The sequence below is a fragment of the Macrotis lagotis genome, chromosome 1 (assembly GCF_037893015.1).
Source record: "Macrotis lagotis isolate mMagLag1 chromosome 1, bilby.v1.9.chrom.fasta, whole genome shotgun sequence".
NCBI classification, from domain to species: domain Eukaryota; kingdom Metazoa; phylum Chordata; class Mammalia; order Peramelemorphia; family Peramelidae; genus Macrotis; species Macrotis lagotis.
Genome location: NC_133658.1, coordinates 122,671,883 through 122,691,879, shown reverse-complemented (window position 1 = coordinate 122,691,879; position 19,997 = coordinate 122,671,883). Strand labels below are relative to the sequence as shown.

The 19,997-nt window shown below is 39.5% G+C and overlaps 2 protein-coding genes and 1 pseudogene across 5 annotated transcripts in view; 2 read left to right on the top strand and 1 right to left on the bottom strand.

Moving 5' to 3' along the window:
- CEP68 (centrosomal protein 68) overlaps window positions 1–13,091 on the bottom strand; it is a 41,322-nt gene extending 28,231 nt beyond the window's left edge. For 2 of the 4 annotated variants that reach the window (XM_074207293.1, XM_074207321.1), the window contains exons 1-2: window positions 12,990–13,090; window positions 1,891–2,022 (exon numbers count right to left, since the gene is read on the bottom strand). The gene's annotated coding sequence lies outside the window, so the exon portion shown is untranslated. Of the gene's footprint in view, window positions 1–1,890; window positions 2,023–2,847; window positions 7,611–12,989 lie in introns of those variants that run through there. The other 2 variants (XM_074207315.1, XM_074207304.1) reach the window with 2 other exon arrangements.
- On the top strand, window positions 402–4,511 carry LOC141514778 (growth hormone-inducible transmembrane protein pseudogene; annotated as a pseudogene).
- LOC141502547 (uncharacterized) lies at window positions 12,206–17,189 on the top strand. The gene is made up of 2 exons (XM_074207334.1): window positions 12,206–13,460; window positions 16,840–17,189. The coding sequence occupies exon 1, from the start codon at window positions 12,652–12,654 to the stop codon at window positions 13,351–13,353; it is 702 nt and encodes a 233-aa protein (XP_074063435.1). The 5' UTR covers window positions 12,206–12,651; the 3' UTR covers window positions 13,354–13,460; window positions 16,840–17,189.
- The last annotated feature ends 2,808 nt before the right edge of the window (window positions 17,190–19,997 follow it).

Here is a 19,997-nt window from a genome sequence, read left to right as displayed (position 1 = left end):
AAAGAACTCTAAAGCCCTAAGTATTATTTGCAAAAAGTAGCTTTCTGAGGAAGTCTGAAGTCAGAACTTCTGTTTGCACCAAATCCTTCCAATGTAGCTTATAAAAAATATAGCATTCTGTTACCTGCATTTGGAGTAATTAATAACAGGTTCCAGTGCCAGAGGAACCCAAATTAAAAAAACGTAAGCTCTATCCTGATCAGGACTTTGATCTTTTATAACAACTATCTCCTTTTTTCACATTCCCTATCCCACTCTAACTGGGAAAATGTCCTATGTCAAGAATCTGCTGCTCTTCTGTTGTGACTACTGAGGTGCTGTTGGCCTGTTCCTGCCCTGATGTCCTATCAGAGGAGGACAAGCTGGGGCATGCCTAACCATAAATGATGTCTCCCACAACTATGAAGTCACCTAGGAAGGAAAGCAAAACTTTCCTTGCTGCTAAGACAGGAACTGTAACCAATATCTCTAACACAAAGGTGGGAACCATTTTTATTTTCTGTGAAGCCAATAGTGACACAATTATAATACTCATTCCCTAGCAATTTATTAATTACATGCTAACCAGTTTTCCTGTAGTCAAAATCTATAAAATCTAAGTATGGGTTTAAAATATGTTAATATTTCAAGACTAGAGAATAAGCAGAACTAGAGGCAGAAGGAGAATATTGGGATAAGGGTAGAATGGGAAAAAGGGACCAAGAGGAATAAGCTGATTTAAGCTCCTTCTATGTGTCATAAGCACTGTGCTGAGAATTTTACGTGTAAGGATCTTATTTGATCCTTACAACAACCAGGTGAGGCACTGTTATTTTACCTATTCTGCAAATGAGGAAATTTAGGCAAATCAAGGTTAAGTGCCTTACCTAGGGTTACAAAGTTAGAAAGTGTCTGAGGCTGGATTAGAATTCCAGTCTTCCCAATTCCAGACACGTAACTATATATACTTTAATACCTAGCTTCCTTTTAGGATGAAGAACAAATGCTTTACAATTACAACTAGGAGGTGAAGTAGAGAGAGCACTGGCCCTGCAATCAGGAGGAACTGAATTCAGATCCTAATTCAGACCTAGTGGTGTTAATTGGGCAAGTCACTTAACCCCATTGCCTTGCCAAAAAAAAAAGTCAAAGATAAGTAAGTTTAAAAAAGGTCAAAAACTAGTAGTAGTTTCTGAGGAAAATTTTTCTAGGCAGTTAAAAAGCATAAGTATTTCAAAAGTCAACTTCTATACTAAGGCTAATTATATTTAAAAGCAACATAGAACAGTAGGGGGGGAAATGTCAGACAAAAAGAAGCAGATGACAAAAAATGATATGAGAAAATATAAGACAAAAGTAGACTAATTTTCATGAAGCAACATATTAATCATGTAACATTTTAGTATATTACAACAAGAGGCAATTTCATTTTATAGTCTACAACTATGGGGATCAAGAGTTATAAGATACAGTGATAAAGAGTTATAAGTGTTTTTTTTTTGTATTCCTCTCATTAACAAGAGCAGGGATTCTAACCCTGGGGTTTGGTAAATTTGATTTGAAAACTGGCTTCCCTGTTTATTTTTTTTGCATTTAAACATCATTCTTTGAAGGGGTGCATAAGCTTCACCAGATTTCCAAAGGGAGCCATGAAACATAAAAAAAAAATCAAGCACTCTCCTCAACTTGATGAAATTAAATTGAGGACTTCAAGAAGGATTATTCCTTACTTCTGTTTTAGAAGGACAAGGCTATCTTTCTTCATACCTACAAAATCTCTCATTGGGCAGAAGTAACCTTTACGTTCCTTGGGAGGTAGAATTATATAGTAGAAAGACATCTGAACTTGTTGAGCCACAGGACTTTTCAAAGCCCAAGTGAATTTGAGTTCAAATTCAGACTGCCACTTACCTGTGTGATCTTGAACCAATAAACTAACTTCTTTGGGCTTCAGTTTCCTCATTTGTAAAATAAAATGAGGAATGAGATTACTCCATAGCTCTCTTCCAATTCTAGATTTATGATTCCATGATCTTCTTCCCACTATAAAGACAAAAAGGTTAAAAAGACAGTCAGGGCTGGGCACACCAGGTTAACAGCTGAACATCCCTGCACATTCTTGACTACGTTCTGAAGTCAAATGCAAATTTTCTAATCACTAACTAGAAGGGCCTGAGAGATCCTAACCTGCTATCCCTATATTATCTTAAGTCATCTAAACTCCTAGGGGCTTTACTCACATATGAAATGAGGGATGTGGACTACATGACCTAAAGGATTCTTTCAACTATAAATCTGTGATCCTAATATCTAGCAAATCAAATCCTGTCATTTTCTCCAATTCTCCCTTTCCTCTACAAGAACAGCATTTATTGTCTAATAAAAAGCTCCTTTCTTTAGAATCAATCAGAGACTCTGTCCTATTTTTAAAAGCAGTATTAACACTTTCAGATATATAAATTGTTTCAAATCCAAGGGGCAGAGTGAGATCAGGGCTGTCAGGGTCATCAGAGATCTTGTGCCATATGGCTGACGTGACTTGCCAAGGTCACAGAGAGAATTAAGATCAAGGCCTAGACAACAACCCAAGTATCTAGACCCCCAAATTATAGAAGTTTCTAGCATTCTGTAAAGAAAAGCACTGGCTGGATACCTAATGACAAAGCATTTTCCCAGACATGGGCTCACTTAACCCTCACAACAATAACGAGAGGAAATTATACTCCACAACATGAATAATGAATCCAGCCCCACATCAACCTATCAGAAATCCTTACAAAACCAAATCTGCCTCCCCTATCCAGTCTAAAACTAGCTATAATTCAGAGTTTTTTCAGGATACCCTAGTAAACTTGACTTTGTTACTACCTTTCTTGTAATAATCCAAATCTGCAGCAACTCAGAGGAGCTCTGTCCTTAGCCGAGAATGAGGAGCAAGACAGTCCTGCTGTCTGCTCTTATTGCACAGTAAAAATATGTACACACACATCACAGTCTGGTAATTCTAACTTGGCCAGGCACAACTGGCTATCTAGTGTCTGAGGCAGCACAGTTCTCTGGTCTCAAACAGATTATATCACCACCATTGTAGAGGACTGAAAAAAGGAACTGCACATGGGGAGAACCTTGATTTAAACATACTTGGTATGAATGTAGAGTTAGGGTTTAGTTTCCATTTATAAAATAAAAAAAAAAAAGATTTATTTCATGATTCTGGTGACCATCCTGGCTGGATTTAAAAATGACAATGTAGAACAAATTCCCTGACAATACATCAATTATATGAAGCAAGAGGGCCAGAATTGGAGGGTGAGGTAGGGGTAGGGTCAGTGTTTGCACAGTGGGGGGTGAGTATTTCAGAAATTATCAGCGAACCAGTCGCTTTGTGGGCAGAAAGGTTTTGTGTGTCTCAGACACTACCCTCCAGGACTCTGTCCAGGACACACCCAGACCTTTTTTTTTTTTTAGGTTTTTGCAAGGCAAATGGGGTTAAGTGGCTTGCCCAAGGCCACACAGCTAGGTAATTATTAAGTGTCTGAGACCGGATTTGAACCCAGGTACTCTTGACTCCAAGGCCAGTGCTTTATCCACTACGACACCTAGCCACCCCCAGACCTTTTCTTTTCTGAAGAATTTCATTCTTTAGACAGACAAACAGCACTTGCAATCCAACAAGGACTATGCCATCAAATTACATGGGGTCCAATGTGGAAAAGCTGGCCAAGAAATTAAATAAGCAGCATTTGAACCATCAACGGAGTGTTTAAAATTGATTGGATAGGAAGATTTTTTTTTTGCTGGAGGAGTTCCTGCTTTTATGACTTGGGATTATCAAACGAGATTGGGGCTACTGAAAAGGTAGCAATTTGGCCACAGTAAAGGATAGAATTGATACCACCTATATGTATTTCACAGGAAGTATTGGTTTAACAGTACTATCTATCTTAACAGTTAGTCAATCATCTGCTTTAATGAGCTTTATGATGAGAGGTTCCTGATTGACAACTGGACCAGTTTTTGCAGCCAAGATGGGAGCTGGAATGCTGGTTTAGTCAGCATCATATGAACAGAGTCCAGGCCTAAAACATCTTGCACGGTGTTCCATTCTGGTGTCATGATAGAGTGGCGGCCTGTCGGACCTTGATGGCGGTCTGATTCTCAAAGCTCTTTTGATATACGGCAGGTCTGGTAGGTGGTCTCTACTGTAGTCATGTGTATTCCAAATGAAAAAGTTCTAAACATGGTAGTATACTGGAAGTGGGCCTGGCTATTGTTTATATTTTTCTTCTGGTATCTATGTTTCTACCATCTCCTACTGCACTTGGTGCTGGTCTTTATTCTGTAGCAATGTAAGGTGGGTATATTCCTTGTATATGATACCTAAAAGGTCATCAAACATGCAGAAAATGCCAGTGTATGGCAAAGAAAGATATGATTCCATTAATTCAAGAATAGAAATCTACATGGATATAATAAATATGTTTATGAGAATAGCCACCATAATAGCAACAGGGAACAAAAGGAAGAAATAAAATGATTCCATTTTGAACCTTCCAGACCTTATCTAATACTCGTTCTTGCTGTATATCAAAAATCATTTCTTGTACAAGCAAAACAAAAAAAAAATTTAAAAGTTGCTATTGTTCAATTGTATCTTATTCTTTGTGAACTCAAAGAACCATATCGGTCCATAGGATTTTCTTGACAAAGATCCTGGAATGATTTGTCCAGGATTTCGTCAGGATTAAGGCAAAAAGAAATTAAGTACTTTCCCAGAGTCACATAGCTAGTTCTGAGGTCACATCTGAACTCGGGTCTTCTGGCTACCAGGCCCAGAGCTCTATCCATTAAGCCATCTAATTGCTTTAGAGCTTACTGAGCACCTTTCCTCACAAGGACCCCATGAACTAGGCAGTACAAGTTAATAGAAACTTAATAGAAAATGCAACCGTGGCTGTCAGTGGTAGGCATTAAGATCAGGGCAAATTCAATACTCAGTTCTACAACAATGGGAGTGAATTGGCAGAAGGGCTAAGTGCTATGAAAGAAGCAGAGAAATTAATACAAAGAGACCACCCTATTCTAGAAAGGCCCTCCAGGCAAGCACCAATTTTGGCAGAATGAGTGGAAAAAGGGAAAAAAAAAAAGCCTGAACATTGTTAAGCTGCCTGAAAGCTGTTGGAAGAAAGAGATTTATGAAGGGGAGGAACTTAAAAACGGGAGGTTGGATCTGGGAATAGAAGGGAGTATGAAAAAGAGGCAGGATTACAAGGAGAAGCCAACAAAGAGAGGCAGTCATGAGAGAAGCCTGGTCATACCAGGAGGAGGGAATGTCAGGGGAGTCAGGGTTAAAGTGCTAGAATGGGCAGCCAAATTAATCAGCAATTGTTTTCTGCATCCCGTGGGGGGACAGGCATCTAGGTGGGGTTCCCCAAACATGACTAAAGTCAGTGTATACACAACTTCCCAAAACATTTCATATAAGTGAAGTCAGGTTAAAGTGGTCATCAAGGGCAGCTCTGAAGGGAAAAATAATTCACAAAAGAATTGTTTTAGGAAGGATATGGAAGGATCAAAGAATTCTTCTGCTTACTTATCAGGAAAGTCACACCACAAACAAGTCTCATTCCAAGAAAAGAAAAAAATAAAAGGGTCTGTAAACAGACTTTTAATTCTAACAAGCATTAAGAGAGAAATGCTAAAAAGAGGAACTAAAGAAATAAAGTAACCTAAGGATAGGTTAGGGAGGAGGAATGGAATTTTGGTTCTACCCATTAATGGGTGTAATGGGAACTGTCACCTGTAAGAAAATCCAAAAAAAAAAAAAAAAAATCAGAAAAAGAAAAAAATCTCTCGATTCTCTAGGGAGAGGGGAGGAATGTAATAAAAACTAGTGAGTTTTTGTTATGGCTAGTTTGTTGTTTTTGAAAGTTTTGGTCCTGTCTAGTTTTTTTTTTTTAAACATCAGGAATCAAACCTTACTTTTCCAGTTAGAATTGCTTTCTGAAGTCCCTGCCCAGTCAAAAGTGCCCCCCTCCCAAACAGATAAATAATAGTGGACAGTTCTGGACCTGGGAATCAGAAAACTTGTGTTCAAATTCCAGCTTTCTTGGTTAAGCAAATATCAACCTTAGTTCTCTTATCTTTAAAATGGGGATAGTGATTTTTGAATTGATACACTGAAGAGTTGTAAGAATTATACTTTGTAAACCTTAAAGATTTATAAAAACATGCACTATTATTATGATCCTAGGGTCACAATCTGGACATCAATGGAACTGAAATGTGGGATTATGATGAGTGTCTAGTGAATGCAGGGGAGCAGAGTATTTACTGCTTAACTACCTATATTCAGCCCACTTTTCCATTTTGTTTATTCCAATTATAAGAGAACCCTAAATGACTGACTTTCACTCTTATGAGGGGAGGAGGGGAAGGCTGGTCCTAATCAATGCAAGGCTTTCAGATGTCCATAAAAGATATGCAGCTGCCACAAGGACAAAGGAACTTGGGAGAACACCGACTTTCCAGCTTCTCAGGCCACTTCTGCTGCATGCTGATGAGCAAAGTAACAAAACTCAAAGTGCTGATGATAGATATCTCAAATTGATCTAATTTGTTTTCAATATACAGGGAAGGGAAGAACATGTTACTTGCAACTACAAAAATCTCAACAATTAGAAACCTCTTCCCAAACCTAAGATTTTTTTCCAAATCCCACTGGTAGTCAAACCTGGTTCCATTGCACATTTCTTACTGAAGAGTAAGTAAGCCTGATAAAAAAGCAGATACCAAGTTGCCAAAGAGATGTGTTTGGCTAGGGACAGTGTCATCTTTTAACAGCTATGGCAGACTGCCACTGCTGCCTCATGAAACAGTTTGAAGCAAAACTGCTTAAGTTTTGTCATTCATAATTAAAACAGGGAGAGAAAGGTATGGGTTTGTGAGATTAGCCCTTTATGAGGTAACAAAATAATCTATGAGTTGTAGCCTCTAAGACAGTCTCCCCCACCCCCATCCCACCATTTTTTTCTGTTGATTTCTTTTGAGATTTCAAAATCCAGCCCTTAGAAAAGCTTATTTAGTAAAAACAAAAAAGTGGAAGTGAGGTAATATCCTCTCTTGTATCTTGCAGTTTCAGGCGGTACCTACCAGATTTTCTGGCTTAGATACCATTTCTCCAAAAAGTCAAAGATCTTCTCCATTTTTCTGTTGGCTTGCTGTTTTGAATAAGCTTTTTTCCCCCCTTCATGAAGGCTAGTTTAAGATACTAGAGGAGGGGCAGCTATATGGTACAGTGGATAGAGCACTGGCCCTGATCAGGAGGACCTGAGTTCAAATTCGGACTCAGACACTTAAAAATTACTTAGCTATGTTACCTTGGGCAAGTCACTTTAACCCCACTGCCTTAAATAAACAATAAAGAATAATTAAAAAAAAGAAATACCAGAGGAGAAAATAAAAGCCCCATTTTCAAAGAAACAATTCCTCACCACTACATATAGAATGTTAGAATTTAAGAGTCCAACCCCTTAAATTTACGTGAGAGAACTAACCTTCTTAAAAAAAAGGAGGAAAAGACATCCCAAGGTCCCATAGCTAGTGAGTGGCACACTCAAAATCCATGTCTATTGACGTCCCCCCCCCCCCAATTGTACAATGCTTTCTTCAGTACTAAGCTGCCAAAATACTTCTTATCTATTGGGAAATGAGACTATTTTCATTTTACTTAAATTTACATCATGCAAATTCAACTTTACTTAAAAAATTCTGAAAGAAATCCACATTCCAGTTCTGATTTAATTGTGCACATTTTCATAATGTGCAAGTGTCAAGAAAGGCACTATTGAAGCAAAGAAGTTCCCAGAATTCCTGCAAAAATAACAGATGAAGGTCCCTATTTTCCAGAGCAAATTTTTAATGTAGACAAAACCAGCCTATTTTATCAAAGAATGCATCTCAAACTTACAGTTCTGTGGAGGGAAAAAAACAATCTCTGTCAGGGCACAAATTTTAGTCTTCTGTTTGGAGGGAATGCATAAGGGACTTGCAAATTAAAGCCCGTTCTTGTTGTATACCAGTCTCAAAATACCAGACCACAGAAAGGAATCAGCAAGGCAACAACTTTGTTGTTCATTTGGTTCAGTCGTTTCTGACTCTTCATTGCCACATGGATCACATAACATACCAGGGCCCTCTATACTCCTCTATCTCTGGAAGTCTGCTGTTCAAGCTCATATTCATTGATTCCATGACACTATCTAATCATCTTGTCTTTTACTGTCCCTTCTTCTTTTGCCTTCAATCTTTCCTAACATCAGGGTCTTTTCCAATGAGTTCTGTCTCCTTATTATGTGACCAAAAGTATTTGTTTCAGTATCTGTCATTCTACTTAGTAGTCTGAATTAATTTAAGTAGTGATAGAAGTGATCTATACTTCTGCATATTTTTTCCATCTATACATTTTTTATTTGGAAATGTTCATATTGATGCAGAGCTCTGCATTGTTTTTTGTTGCTCTGTTCTCAAATGGAAAATTTTTTAATGATAACATTCTTTCACAATTCAACCTATTTTGGATAATGACCCAGGTTACCCTCCCTGTCTGAATGGTTTTAAAGAAAATGCCCTAACACTACTTCACTATTGCAACTATTAGAGAGTGATTGTGAATTTCAAGGTAGCACTACATTTGCAGCTTTGGATGCAAATTAAATCTTGACATTGAGAGTTTTAAGTCCTATAATATTTACCATGCAATCCAGAACAAGGGAAAATGTAACAGAAATATGCATAAAGACAGTAGAAAAAAGTATGCCCACAGTTCAAATTTCATGGATTTGACCAAAATATGTTTGAAGAATAAAACAATTAAAATTAGTATGAGAACTGGAGCTACTAGTGGATGAAACTGATGTGGAGAAATTGATTAATTCTCATGAAGAACAACTGCTGCTGAATGAGGATCTGAATGAGCTGCTAGCTGCAAAGATTGCAGAAGAAAGGGAAGTTTTGGAACCTGAAGTTAAACCAAAAAGATTTATAGGGAAACAAGTTGGTCGAAGCATTTCATCATTTGGGGGAATTTTTTTTCTCATTTGAGAAGATGGATCCTGGGGCAGCTAGGTGGTGCAATGGATAGAGCAAAGGCCATGGAGTCTGGAGGACCTGAGTTCAAATCTTACTTCATATATTTAATAACTACCTAGCTGTGTGACCTTGGGCAAGTCACTTAACCCCACTGCCTTGCAAAAATTGAAAAGAGGGATCCAGATACTTCTAGATTTTTAAAAGTTTAAAGACAAGTTGATAATGATTTGGCTTTCTATCATCAGATATTCAAGGGAGGAAAAAAAAGAGTCACTGTTCAAACATTTCTCCATAGCTTCATTAAAAAAATAAGTTGTATAGTCCAACATTGGTGACAGCAGCCAGGTGCATTGGATGGTGAAGGAGCAACAGACCTATGTCAGCTTCACAGTACTGTGCATACTTGATCATTACTATCTTTCATTTCATAATTCTATTTATTATCATGACATAGTATTTAATGCCTGCATTTTGTTATGACTTGTTATTTGTTATGACTTACATAAAGGTATTCTGTCAGCCTTTCTTAAATAGTGAAAGGGGTAGATGGAGCAGACTGCATTAAGTAAAAATCACTTTACTGCTTTAAGTTCAAGTCTGAGGATGGATGGTCCACTAATATAAAACAAGTGCTGCTGTTTCCCTTCTCAATTCCTTATAACTTCAACTATGCAGAAATGGCAAGCTGTTGAGCAAAATCAGCAATTTAATTGTGTTTCACAGGAGATGCGACTTTCCATATCCAGGTCCCAAACCTCAATAAGGAGAGTGCTAACTAATTTTCCAAATGAGAAATACCTCAATATAACTACCCATTTGCCTTTTTTTTTTTGTAATCTGAGATTTCAATAGGAAGCTCTAGATTAAGAATGTATTAAATACTATGCTTCAGTACAATGAGTAAGGTCCTACACATATGAGATTACTCCTGGGATATAACTTCATCAAGTAACAGAAGAGGAATAAGAGATTTTTGTTTAAATGGGATAGCTATAAAGGAGATAAGGACTGGATAAGAATATACAATATTGTAATACAATACAATATACAATATTGCTCAGTTAATTCCCCAGAGTGATCAAAAGACATGAACAAACTGTTAAAAAAGGGAACTGAATAGCATTAATAACAATAAGAAAAATAATAAAAAACCTCTGATCTTTTATTTGCAAACTGACAAAAAAACAAAAAATATCAATAGTTGATTTTGGAGGGGGTAGTTGAATGATAGATATACTAATACATCTGGTGGAGCTGCAAATTGATATAACTATTTTGGAGTTAAACAAAATTACTAAAATGTTCATACCTTTTGACATATAGAGACTGCATTCCTGGATTTATTACAAAAAAGTCATTAATCCCTCTATACAAGAAAATATAGATAGCAGCACTTTTTGTGACAGCAAAGAATTAAAAATAAAGTGGATACTTATCTATTAAGGAAATACTAAATGTATCGTGGCACATGAATATAATGGAATATTTCAGTGCTATAAGGAATCTGTGATGTATTCAGAGAATTGAAAGAAAAATATGAAGTAAATGAAGTAAGCAGAGCCAAGAAAATAATATTTATGACCACCACATGTAAATGGAAAGAACCACACATCAAAAATCAAAAATAATTTTACAAAATTATAAAGATCAGGCATGAGAGGACACCCTAACCCACCCTTTTATGGAGGTGGGAGGTCCACAGATGCACTTTTCACATATTTTTGGACTTTTTCAATAATATATTGATTGGATGTGCTAATTTTTTCCTCTTTTTCTTTCCTTTTTTGTGGAGAGAGATCTTTAAAAATCTTTTTTGTTATATGGGATGCCTCTCTGGGGCAGGGAGAAGAGATATATTGGGAAAAACTATTCTTATTTGCTTACAGGATATAACTTTATCAAGTAAAGGGTTGGTAATGCAAGTAAAAAAATCAATAAAAACTTATTTTTAAAAACCAACAAAAAAGTTCAGTTAATTTAGTTGGAAAGATTTTTTTTCTCACTCCCATTTTTAATTAGTGAGATTCAGGTTTGCTGACAAGAACTCAGTATTTAAAATCAGACTCTATGTATCTCAGTTTCTTAGGCATACTATGAAAGGGTTGGATAGATGACCTCTCTTTCGACCATGATTTCAATCTGCTAATATTCCCCCCCCCCCATAATTTAAGAGGCCCAGAATTAAGTCAGGTAGTCTGAAGGGGCTGGGGGTGGAGGGGAAGGAGGTAAACAAAAAGTATGGGAATAATTAGGGAGTACAGAAGGAAATGAAAAACATGATTTCACTGTTTCCTCTAATTTAGTTGTCCAGTTAAAGGCCAGCTGGCCTGCGATTTTCTCATTTTATTATCACTACCACCAACTACATGAAATCTTCAGCTCTTAAAAAAACCTATTTGTGGTCTGTGACCATATAAAATTTGAAATCTAAGTCTCTTTGCTCCTGTTGAATCTCAATCTTCTATTTCCCAAATTTGTAGTCTACAGATTGATAATCTACATTTTTTTTAACTTTCCACCCAACCCCTGGTTATTATCTAAACTTTGAGAATTTGTTATTACCTCACCGCTAACTGGCACTGGGCCTGTTGCCCTTAATTTTTTTTTTTAAATCACATACAAAACAACTGCTATTAACTGAATCCAGTCTAGTAATTTTTAAAAAGCTTTTGTATTTTCCTTATCCCTAACTGATCTTGTGGTAAGAACTCTAAGAGTTTTATTTGAGGTTATTACAGTTGTGCCCAGAAGAATCCACTATTACAATAAAAAGTTTATTTTTTTTTCTATTGCTTAACAGTTATCCTTCACTGGGTGGGCAACAGGTCTTCAGAATAACTGTTTGAAATCTGAGTAAGCAGAAAACCTGCCCCACTCCCCAAAGAGGAACACCCCTCCCCCTAAGGAACAAAACCCGGAAAAAACAGCCTGGGCCCCAGAACCGTCCAATAGGAAACCGGCTTCCCCCAACACCCGCGGAGAAGGCGAGCAGCTGTTCAGACAGGCAACAGATGCGCTCCCACCGCTCTCCCAGGAGGACGCCCACATTGCTTTCAACTGCCTGCCCGGGTTGGATAGATGGATAGATAGATAGACAGACAGACAGACGGATGGATAGATGGATGGATGGATGGATAGATGGATGGATGGATAGATAGGTGGATAGATGGATGGATGAGAGAAAGGAGGTTCAAAACGGATGAGAGCGGTAAGTGGGATAGAAAGGCAGACAAAAATGATGGATGGATGAGAGAAGACAGAGAGGAATGGGTAAAAATATAGAAGGTATAATAGCAATAGGTGACAATGATAGAGACAGGTAGAAAGAGAAATAGGAAAGGTAAAATAGGTGTTAAGATGGATAGATAGGCAGAGATAGATATAGGCAGATAGAAGCAAGGATTGGAATAGAAAAAAGTGTCAGAGAACGTGAATAAATAGAAAAGGGACAGAGAGGTACAGAGACAACTGTTAGTAGACGCAGATAATGAAGACAGGCGAAAGGAGAAGAGGCCGACGGCGGCAGATGCCTAGGGATGGGAAGCAGCACTCAGGGTCCCCCGGCCCCTCCCCGCAGCGCGCATGCGCACACGGGCCCCCAAAGCCTGTTGCTGGCCGCAGGCGCAGCCCGGCGGCTGTCCGAGTTTGACTCTCCGGGACCCAGGCGCCCCCTCGCTGGCACCCCAAATACGCGATTCACACGGGCGCGCCCTCCCTCATGGAGAACAACCCGCTGGAAACGGGGGTCCCCAGGCACGCGCGCCCGGCCCGGCTCCAGGGAAGGCCGCGCAGCAGGCGGCGGCCGGGCCCGGCCAGGCTGGGGGCTCGGCCTCGGCCCGCCTAGAGGAGGGCGGGGTGGCCCGGCCTGGGCGCGCGCGCGCACCCACACACACCCCCACCCCCACCCCCGCGGTTCCTACCCGCAGACTCAGGAACCCGCCGTCCTGCCGCGGCGCCAGCCCCCGGCGGTCTGAGGCCCCGACGTCCCCCGAAGCCGCAGAGGGAGGGGCCGGGGCGGCCGCTGCACGCGAGCCACAGGCCCCGGCGCCTCCGCGCTTCCCGCCCGCCCCCAGCAAGAAACCCCGGATCTGGCGTCGGCGCTCACCTTCCTTGGCCAATCCGCTCTTCGGCAATGGGCTTCCACCAATAGGGAGCCTGTCCTTCCGCTCCGCCCCGCCCCTTTCGCTACTCGCGCTCTGTGGAAGCTGCTTCCCAGGAGCGGAGCTGCGCGACGTGAGCGCCCGTGCGTCCACGTGCTGGGGAGGGGGAGGGGAGACGAGGTGAGGGAGCCAGAAGGAAGCGGAGGAACGACCCCAAAGCGGATTAGAGACAGCCCTTCGCACCGAGTCGGCCATTCATCCTCGCAGCTAGTTCGTTCTCAAGCCCCCTGGGTAAGGCGCGGGCCCTGGAGTCCGAACAGGCCTGGACCCAAATCCAGGTGCGGCCCTGGCCGCCTCCGGCCCGGGGACTCAGCCTCTGTCAGCCCGAGGTTCCTCACCTGCCAAGTGGGATAACGATGATCTTAATCACCTTCCTCTCAGAGCCGTGAGGCGCTCAGGAGAAAATGTTTATAAAGGGCTTCGCAAACTTTAAAGCCCTACATAAATACTACTACTTTTTTGATTCTTATTTTTTTAATTAAAGATTTTATTTGTTTTGAGTTATACAATTTCCTCCCCATCTTGATTCTTATTTTATAAAAAAAATACAGGGTGTCTCAAAGATTTTTGTTTCAGCTCTAAGTTATAAAATCATTTTTGGGGGGAAGGAAAGTGAAATTTTCTTCCATTAAAGGTTTTATTTATTTTGAATTTTACAATTTTTCCCCCTAATCTTACTTCCTCCCCCACCCAGAAGTCAATTTGTCGGTCCTTAGATCGTTTCCATGGGATACATTGATCCAAATGGAATGAAAGTGAAATTTTTTAAAACTATTGTTAAAGACACTATAAAAAATTCTATATATTGCTTCATCTCAATATGGAGCTAAACCTCGGCTCTTAAAGGTTATTCAAGAGAAAACACAAGACTTTTAAAAAATGGTATTTTCAGTTCCAAAATTTCTCCCTCTTCACTTTCCCCTTCCATCAAGTGGGGAAAAATAGGATACCCATTATACATATGAAATCATGCAAAACAATCCCATGTTAGCCATGTTTTGGCCTACAGGGCTAAGTGACTTTGTCTAGGGTCACACAGCTAGTAATTGAGACCAGATTTGAACTCAGGAAGATGAGTCTTCTTGATTCCAATCCTTGTACTCTATCTACTGTACCAATATGATCTCGCTGAAAGGAGACTGAAAAGAAACAATCTGAGAGTTAGAAAAGCATCATGGAAATCTAGATGGAAGAGTACCAAGGAGAAGAAGATAATCAAAAAGTCAAAGTCTGCAAAGAGATCAAGGAGGATGAGGATTGGGGCAGTTAAGTAGTGCAGTGGATAGAGCACTGGCCTTGGAGCCAGGAGTACCTGGGTTCAAATGTGACCTCAGACACTTACTAATAATTACCTAGCTGTGTGGTCTGGGACAAGCCACTTAACCCCATTTGCCTTGCAAAAACCTTAAAAAAAAAAGTACCACTTCACCCCCATCAAATTGCCTCTGGTACTGAGTCTGCATTACTGGAGAATGACAAATGTAGGAGGGGAATGTGAGGAAACTGATGCACTATTGGTGGAGCTGTGAATTAGTCCAAACTTTATGGAAAGCAATTTGAAATAACTTCCAAAAGACCCACCTCCATTTGGTCTATATCCCAAAGAGTTCAAATGAATAGGGGAAAGGACCTCATTTGAATAAAATTTTAGCAGCTCTATTTCTTTATAATGACAAAGAACTGTAAACTGAGAGTTTTCTGGTTTCTGCAGAGTGTCAGATAAATCTGCATCAGAATTCAAAGTTTATTCAATAACATAGTCCTTAGAGGTGATTAATTTTGTGACCAGAATGGAGGTAATTTAGTGACTGGGAATGGGAGTGAGGGTGAAGGGTCGATGACTATTCAGAACTCATATTTTATATCCAAGATTTAAATGAATAAAACATTTATAAAGTACTTTCTGTGCTTGCAGGCACTGAATTAAGTGCTGAAGATACAAAAAGCTGAGTAAGATAGTCCCTTCTCTCAGTGAGTTCAGATGAGTATGACATCACTTAGGGAAGGTTTCAGATGCTAGTGAAATGGAAAAGTTGCACAATTCTCAACGATGCAGCAGCAAAGCAAAAACCTCTTCTTTTTTTAATTGATAGTTTATTTTTTCAATTACATGTTATGAAAGTTTTTCAACATTCATCCACATGTATATGCAAATTTTTAAGTTACTTAATTTCCTTCCACTTTCCCTTCTCACCCCTCAGTATCAGTCAGGTGAACATTGTATAGGCACATTTATGTTTAACATTGTTTATATGTAAGTCATTTTTGAGTTGTTTTTTTTGCAAGGTAAATGGGGTTAAGTGGCTTGCCCAAGGCCACACAGCTAGGTAATTATTAAGTGTCTGAGGCCAGATTTGAACTTGAGTACTCCTGACTCCAGGACTGGTGCTCTATCCACTGCGCCACCTTGCTGCCCCCAATAAGTCAATTTTGGTATGGGGAATTAGGATTAAGATAAAAGAAAACCATGAGACAAGAAAGAAATACATAAGAGAAATTTTTTAAAAGTGAATATTGTGTTCATTCATATTCTGTAGAATTTTTTTTTGGTTTTTTTTTCTTCCTCTGGATAGGGAGAGCATTGCCCACAGTTGGTCTCCTAGAGTTGTCCTTGCTCTGTGAACTGCTGAGAGGAGCTGCATCTACCGCAGCTGATCAACTCACAGTGTTGTCATTAATGTTTATGATATTCTCTTGGTTCTGCTCCCTTTGCTCTTTATCAGTTCCTGTAATTCTTTTCTTCTCTAGAGTTCAACCATTCATAGGTTTTTTTTTTTTTTTTAGGTTTTTGCAAGGCAAATGGGATTAAGTGGCTTGCCCAAGGCCACACAGCTAGGTGATATATTAAGTGTCTGAGACCAGATTTGAACCCAGGTACTCCTGACTCCAAGGCCGGTGCTTTATCCACTGCCACCTAGCCACCCCCATTCATAGTTTCTTATAGAACAATAGTACTCCATAACATTCATATACCTTAGCTTGTTCAGTTATTCCCCAATGTATGGGCATCCCCTCAATTTCCAATTCTTTGCCACTACAAAAAGGGCTGCTATGAATATTTTGGAACATGAGATTTTTCCTTTTTTATGATTTCTTCTGGATATAGGCCTAGTATTGGTCAAAGAGTATGATAATTTTTATTTCTCTTTGAGCATAATTTCATATTGTTCTCCAGAATGTTTGGATCAGTTCATAACTCCACCAATAGGTGCATTAATGTCCCAATCCTCCCACAACCTCCAAAATTGATCATTTTCCCTTTTTTTGTCATTTTAGCCAATCTGATAGGCTTGGGGTGGAATCTCATAGTTGAAAACCTCTTCTTTAATGCCATTCTCGCTGATGAAGTAGTATCAGTTTCTGATGTTGAATCATTTTAGAGTGCCAAAGACTTTGGTGACAAAAATTTTCTCTTCTGGGTCTCCAGTGCCTGTAGCTAACCTGTAGGAGCAGGTATCAGGAATGCTTCCTAGAATGATGACTGAGGTTACTGGGACTGTAAGCACAGAGAGTCAACAGGGTCGTGGGCTCCTATAAGAGGAAAATGATAGTCATTGTGGTAATGGTGATTTGATTTGCTTACCCCATGCTACCTCTGTCTGTCCCTCAGCATGCTTTCCTGCTTTAACTTGTTTGACCTATGCCTGGTTGGTGGTTGGCATTTAAGTGAGAATGGCTGACCAATTCTCTTCAAGAGTTGCTTCCCTGCATTCCATCAGTGCAACAATTGGGAACAATTTGGGGCTGTCTGCAGTGGAGAATACCATCTGTATCCAGAGAAAGAACTGTGGAGTTTGGACAAAGACCAAGGACTATTAACTTTAATTTAGGGGAAAAAAAACCCTGTTATCTTATTGTCTGATCTTGTTATCTCTTATACTTTATGTTTCTTCCTTAAGGATATGATTTCTCTCTCATCACACTCAATTTGGATCAATGTACAATATGTAAACAATGTAAAGACTGACAAATTGCTTTCAGTGGGGGAGTGGGGGGAGGGAATTAAGATGGGGGGGACTTGTAAAACTCAATATCTTTAATAAAAAAGAAAGAAAAAAAAGAGTTGCTTCCCTGGATGATGGTTGTGAGGACTGGGATAAAAATAGGTCTAGTGGTCTAGGAGATCAAATTCTATAATGGAGGAAGACTCTGGCTAGCTCCTAGACCTGACTGTTGGTAATGTTTGATGAGCAGCTACAGCTAGTGGTGATGAGGAAGGTGGGCCCCCTCTCTGCAATGCTTTTTTCCCCACATAGAAGGTGGCTGTGGGGTTGGGTTGGAAGTAGGTCTGGTAAATTTAGAGGTACTTCTATTTCCAACACTATTGAAATCAGGATTTTGGACTATCTACCTTAGGGTCCTAAGAAAAATAATTACCAAGGTTGTGGGGGTGGGGGTTTGACTTACATGGCCCAATCAAAGATTTGGAATGGGGATACAGGGAAATGGGAAAATATTTTTTATGTTTTCTGAGGAGTGGAAAAACTAAGAAAAGAGCATTAGATGTATAATGATGAGAGGCATTTCCTTGGACTCTCCTTGTGAATGATTGGAAGATAGGGATTGAACAGAATCCTTCAAATCTCTAAATATTTCCAGTCCTGGGGCAATGAAATCAGAAAGACTAAAGCCTAAGAGCAACATATGCATATATATATATATATATACTTAGTTATAGATTGACATCAATACAGATAGATAGTACCCAGAGATATACAGATAAATATTCACACACTTGGCAATGGATTGGACAGGGAGGTTGGGGGTACTAACTAGTTAAATGACCTTGGGCAAATCATATCTACCTCTGGGGTCCTATCGCCTGCCAATAACCACTAAGGTCCCTTTTATCTCTGGTATTCTATTTTATGTGTCCTACGCATGTGAGAGCTGCTTGGCATCCTGGGACTCAGAGGGACAAGAATTCCCTCTTAGCCTTGAGAATGTCTTGGAACTGTCCCCATCTTTGAGCCAATAGTAGATTGAAGACACACCCAGGTGTTCTTAAAGGTACATCCAGCCTTGGATTCATGAATTGAGAGGAAGAAGTGGGGAGCAGAAGCAGCTGCAGAGATGTGAGCATGGTGCCCGAGTCAGAAAGAATTAATAGCATAGGTGACCTAAGCAAAAGGAGAAACCAATAGGAGAAGGGAAAAGGAGGGATGAGTTATAGCAAAGAAGGAAAACACTGAGGAAAAGTGTTAAATCCCTATAGATATTTTAAAGAGAAGACTATTGGGGAAGCTACAAATTGTAACTGTTTCTTCAAGGAATAAAGGAAGATTCCTTCCTCCCACCCCATAAAGTCATCTCTTTTCCAACTCCCCTTCACTGTTCTTGTCCAATAGTAGAGACTGTTGACTCACTTTTTTTTTAACCTAAACATTTCCCAGTGTCCCATTTTTTGCCTCAAACATAGAGGTTGGAGGCTATTAGCTAGAGATAAAGAAAAAATGTTAATTAGGACAGAGGAACAAATCTCTGTGTAAATGTTAAGAATTTTCTAACTGGGGCCTCAAAACTATTATGATTATAGTAAACTTTTTATCAGGTATAAATTTAAGGAGGACTAGAATATTCCTAGAATATCTCTGAAAGTGTCTTTTCCCCATTTTCTAGGAGAATCATGATAAGGTTTAATCAGACTACTTTAGAGAATTATCAGAGTATGTGTAGACATTCTGTAATTGGTTTCCAGTTGCAGAACTAGAGATAATTTAAAAAGGATTCAGTCTGTGCCATGTTTTCCAGTTGCTTTTTTCTTTTTTTTCTTTTTTGGCAAGGCAATGGGGTTAAGTGACTTGCCCAAGGTCATACAGCTAAGTGACTATTAAGTGTCTGGGGTCATATTTGAACTCAGGTCCCTCAGATTTCAGGACCTGGACTCTATTCACTGCACTATCTAGTTATCCTCGTTTCTTTTTAACTGATGATATTTGGTAAGAAATAATGCTGTAGGGGGCAGCTAGGTGGCATAGTAGATAAAGCACCTGCCCTAGAATCAGGAGTACCTGGGTTCAAATCCGGTCTCAGACACTTAATAATTACCTAGCTGTGTGGCCTCAGGCAAGCCACTTAACCCCATTGCCTTGCAAAAACCTAAAAACAAACAAACAAACAAAAAAACAAAAGAAATAATGCTGTAGGGGCAGCTAGGTGGCACAGTGGACAGAGCACCAGCCCTGGAGTTAGGAGTACCTGAGTTCAAATTTGACCTCAGACACTTAATAATTGCCTAGCTGTGTGAACTTGGGCAAGCCACTTAACCCCATTTGTCTTGCAAAAACCTAAAAAAAATTAAAAAAATAATAAAGAGAAATAATTCTGTAATTGGAGAATAAGGTAGAATGAGAGGAAGTATGTTCCTGAGGAGTTTGGAGGAAATGTTTTTAGTTTTCTTCTTGTTGTATCTTTGAAGTAAATATTCCTTTGTAAAAATAGTTGATGTTAAGAAATTAAGTGAGATTGGAGTGTTGTCACTATTGTCCCTAGTCAGAATGGGAGTGGGGGAGGGGGGTAGGATTTACAACCAGTGGGGACTCAAACCAATGGCTATAGAGAAGAGATTTTCCCAAATATCTCTTAGTACCCCTAGATCCTGAGAGAAAGATATAGCCATCTTGACTCAATGATAGTGAGTCAAAGAAAGCTTGCTTTATAAACTCCATTAAAAGGAGAAAGGAACCACCAGGACCTTTCTGTGGGCCATTTATCCCTAGTTGAAAAAAACAATTATATGTGGTTGTGGCTGATTAAATCTCTTGAGTT

What these genes read in the sequence shown, in the direction of transcription:
- LOC141502547 (XM_074207334.1), top strand. Translation starts at nt 12,652, where the DNA reads ATGCGCACACGGGCCCCCAAAGCCTGTTGCTGGCCGCAGGCGCAGCCC.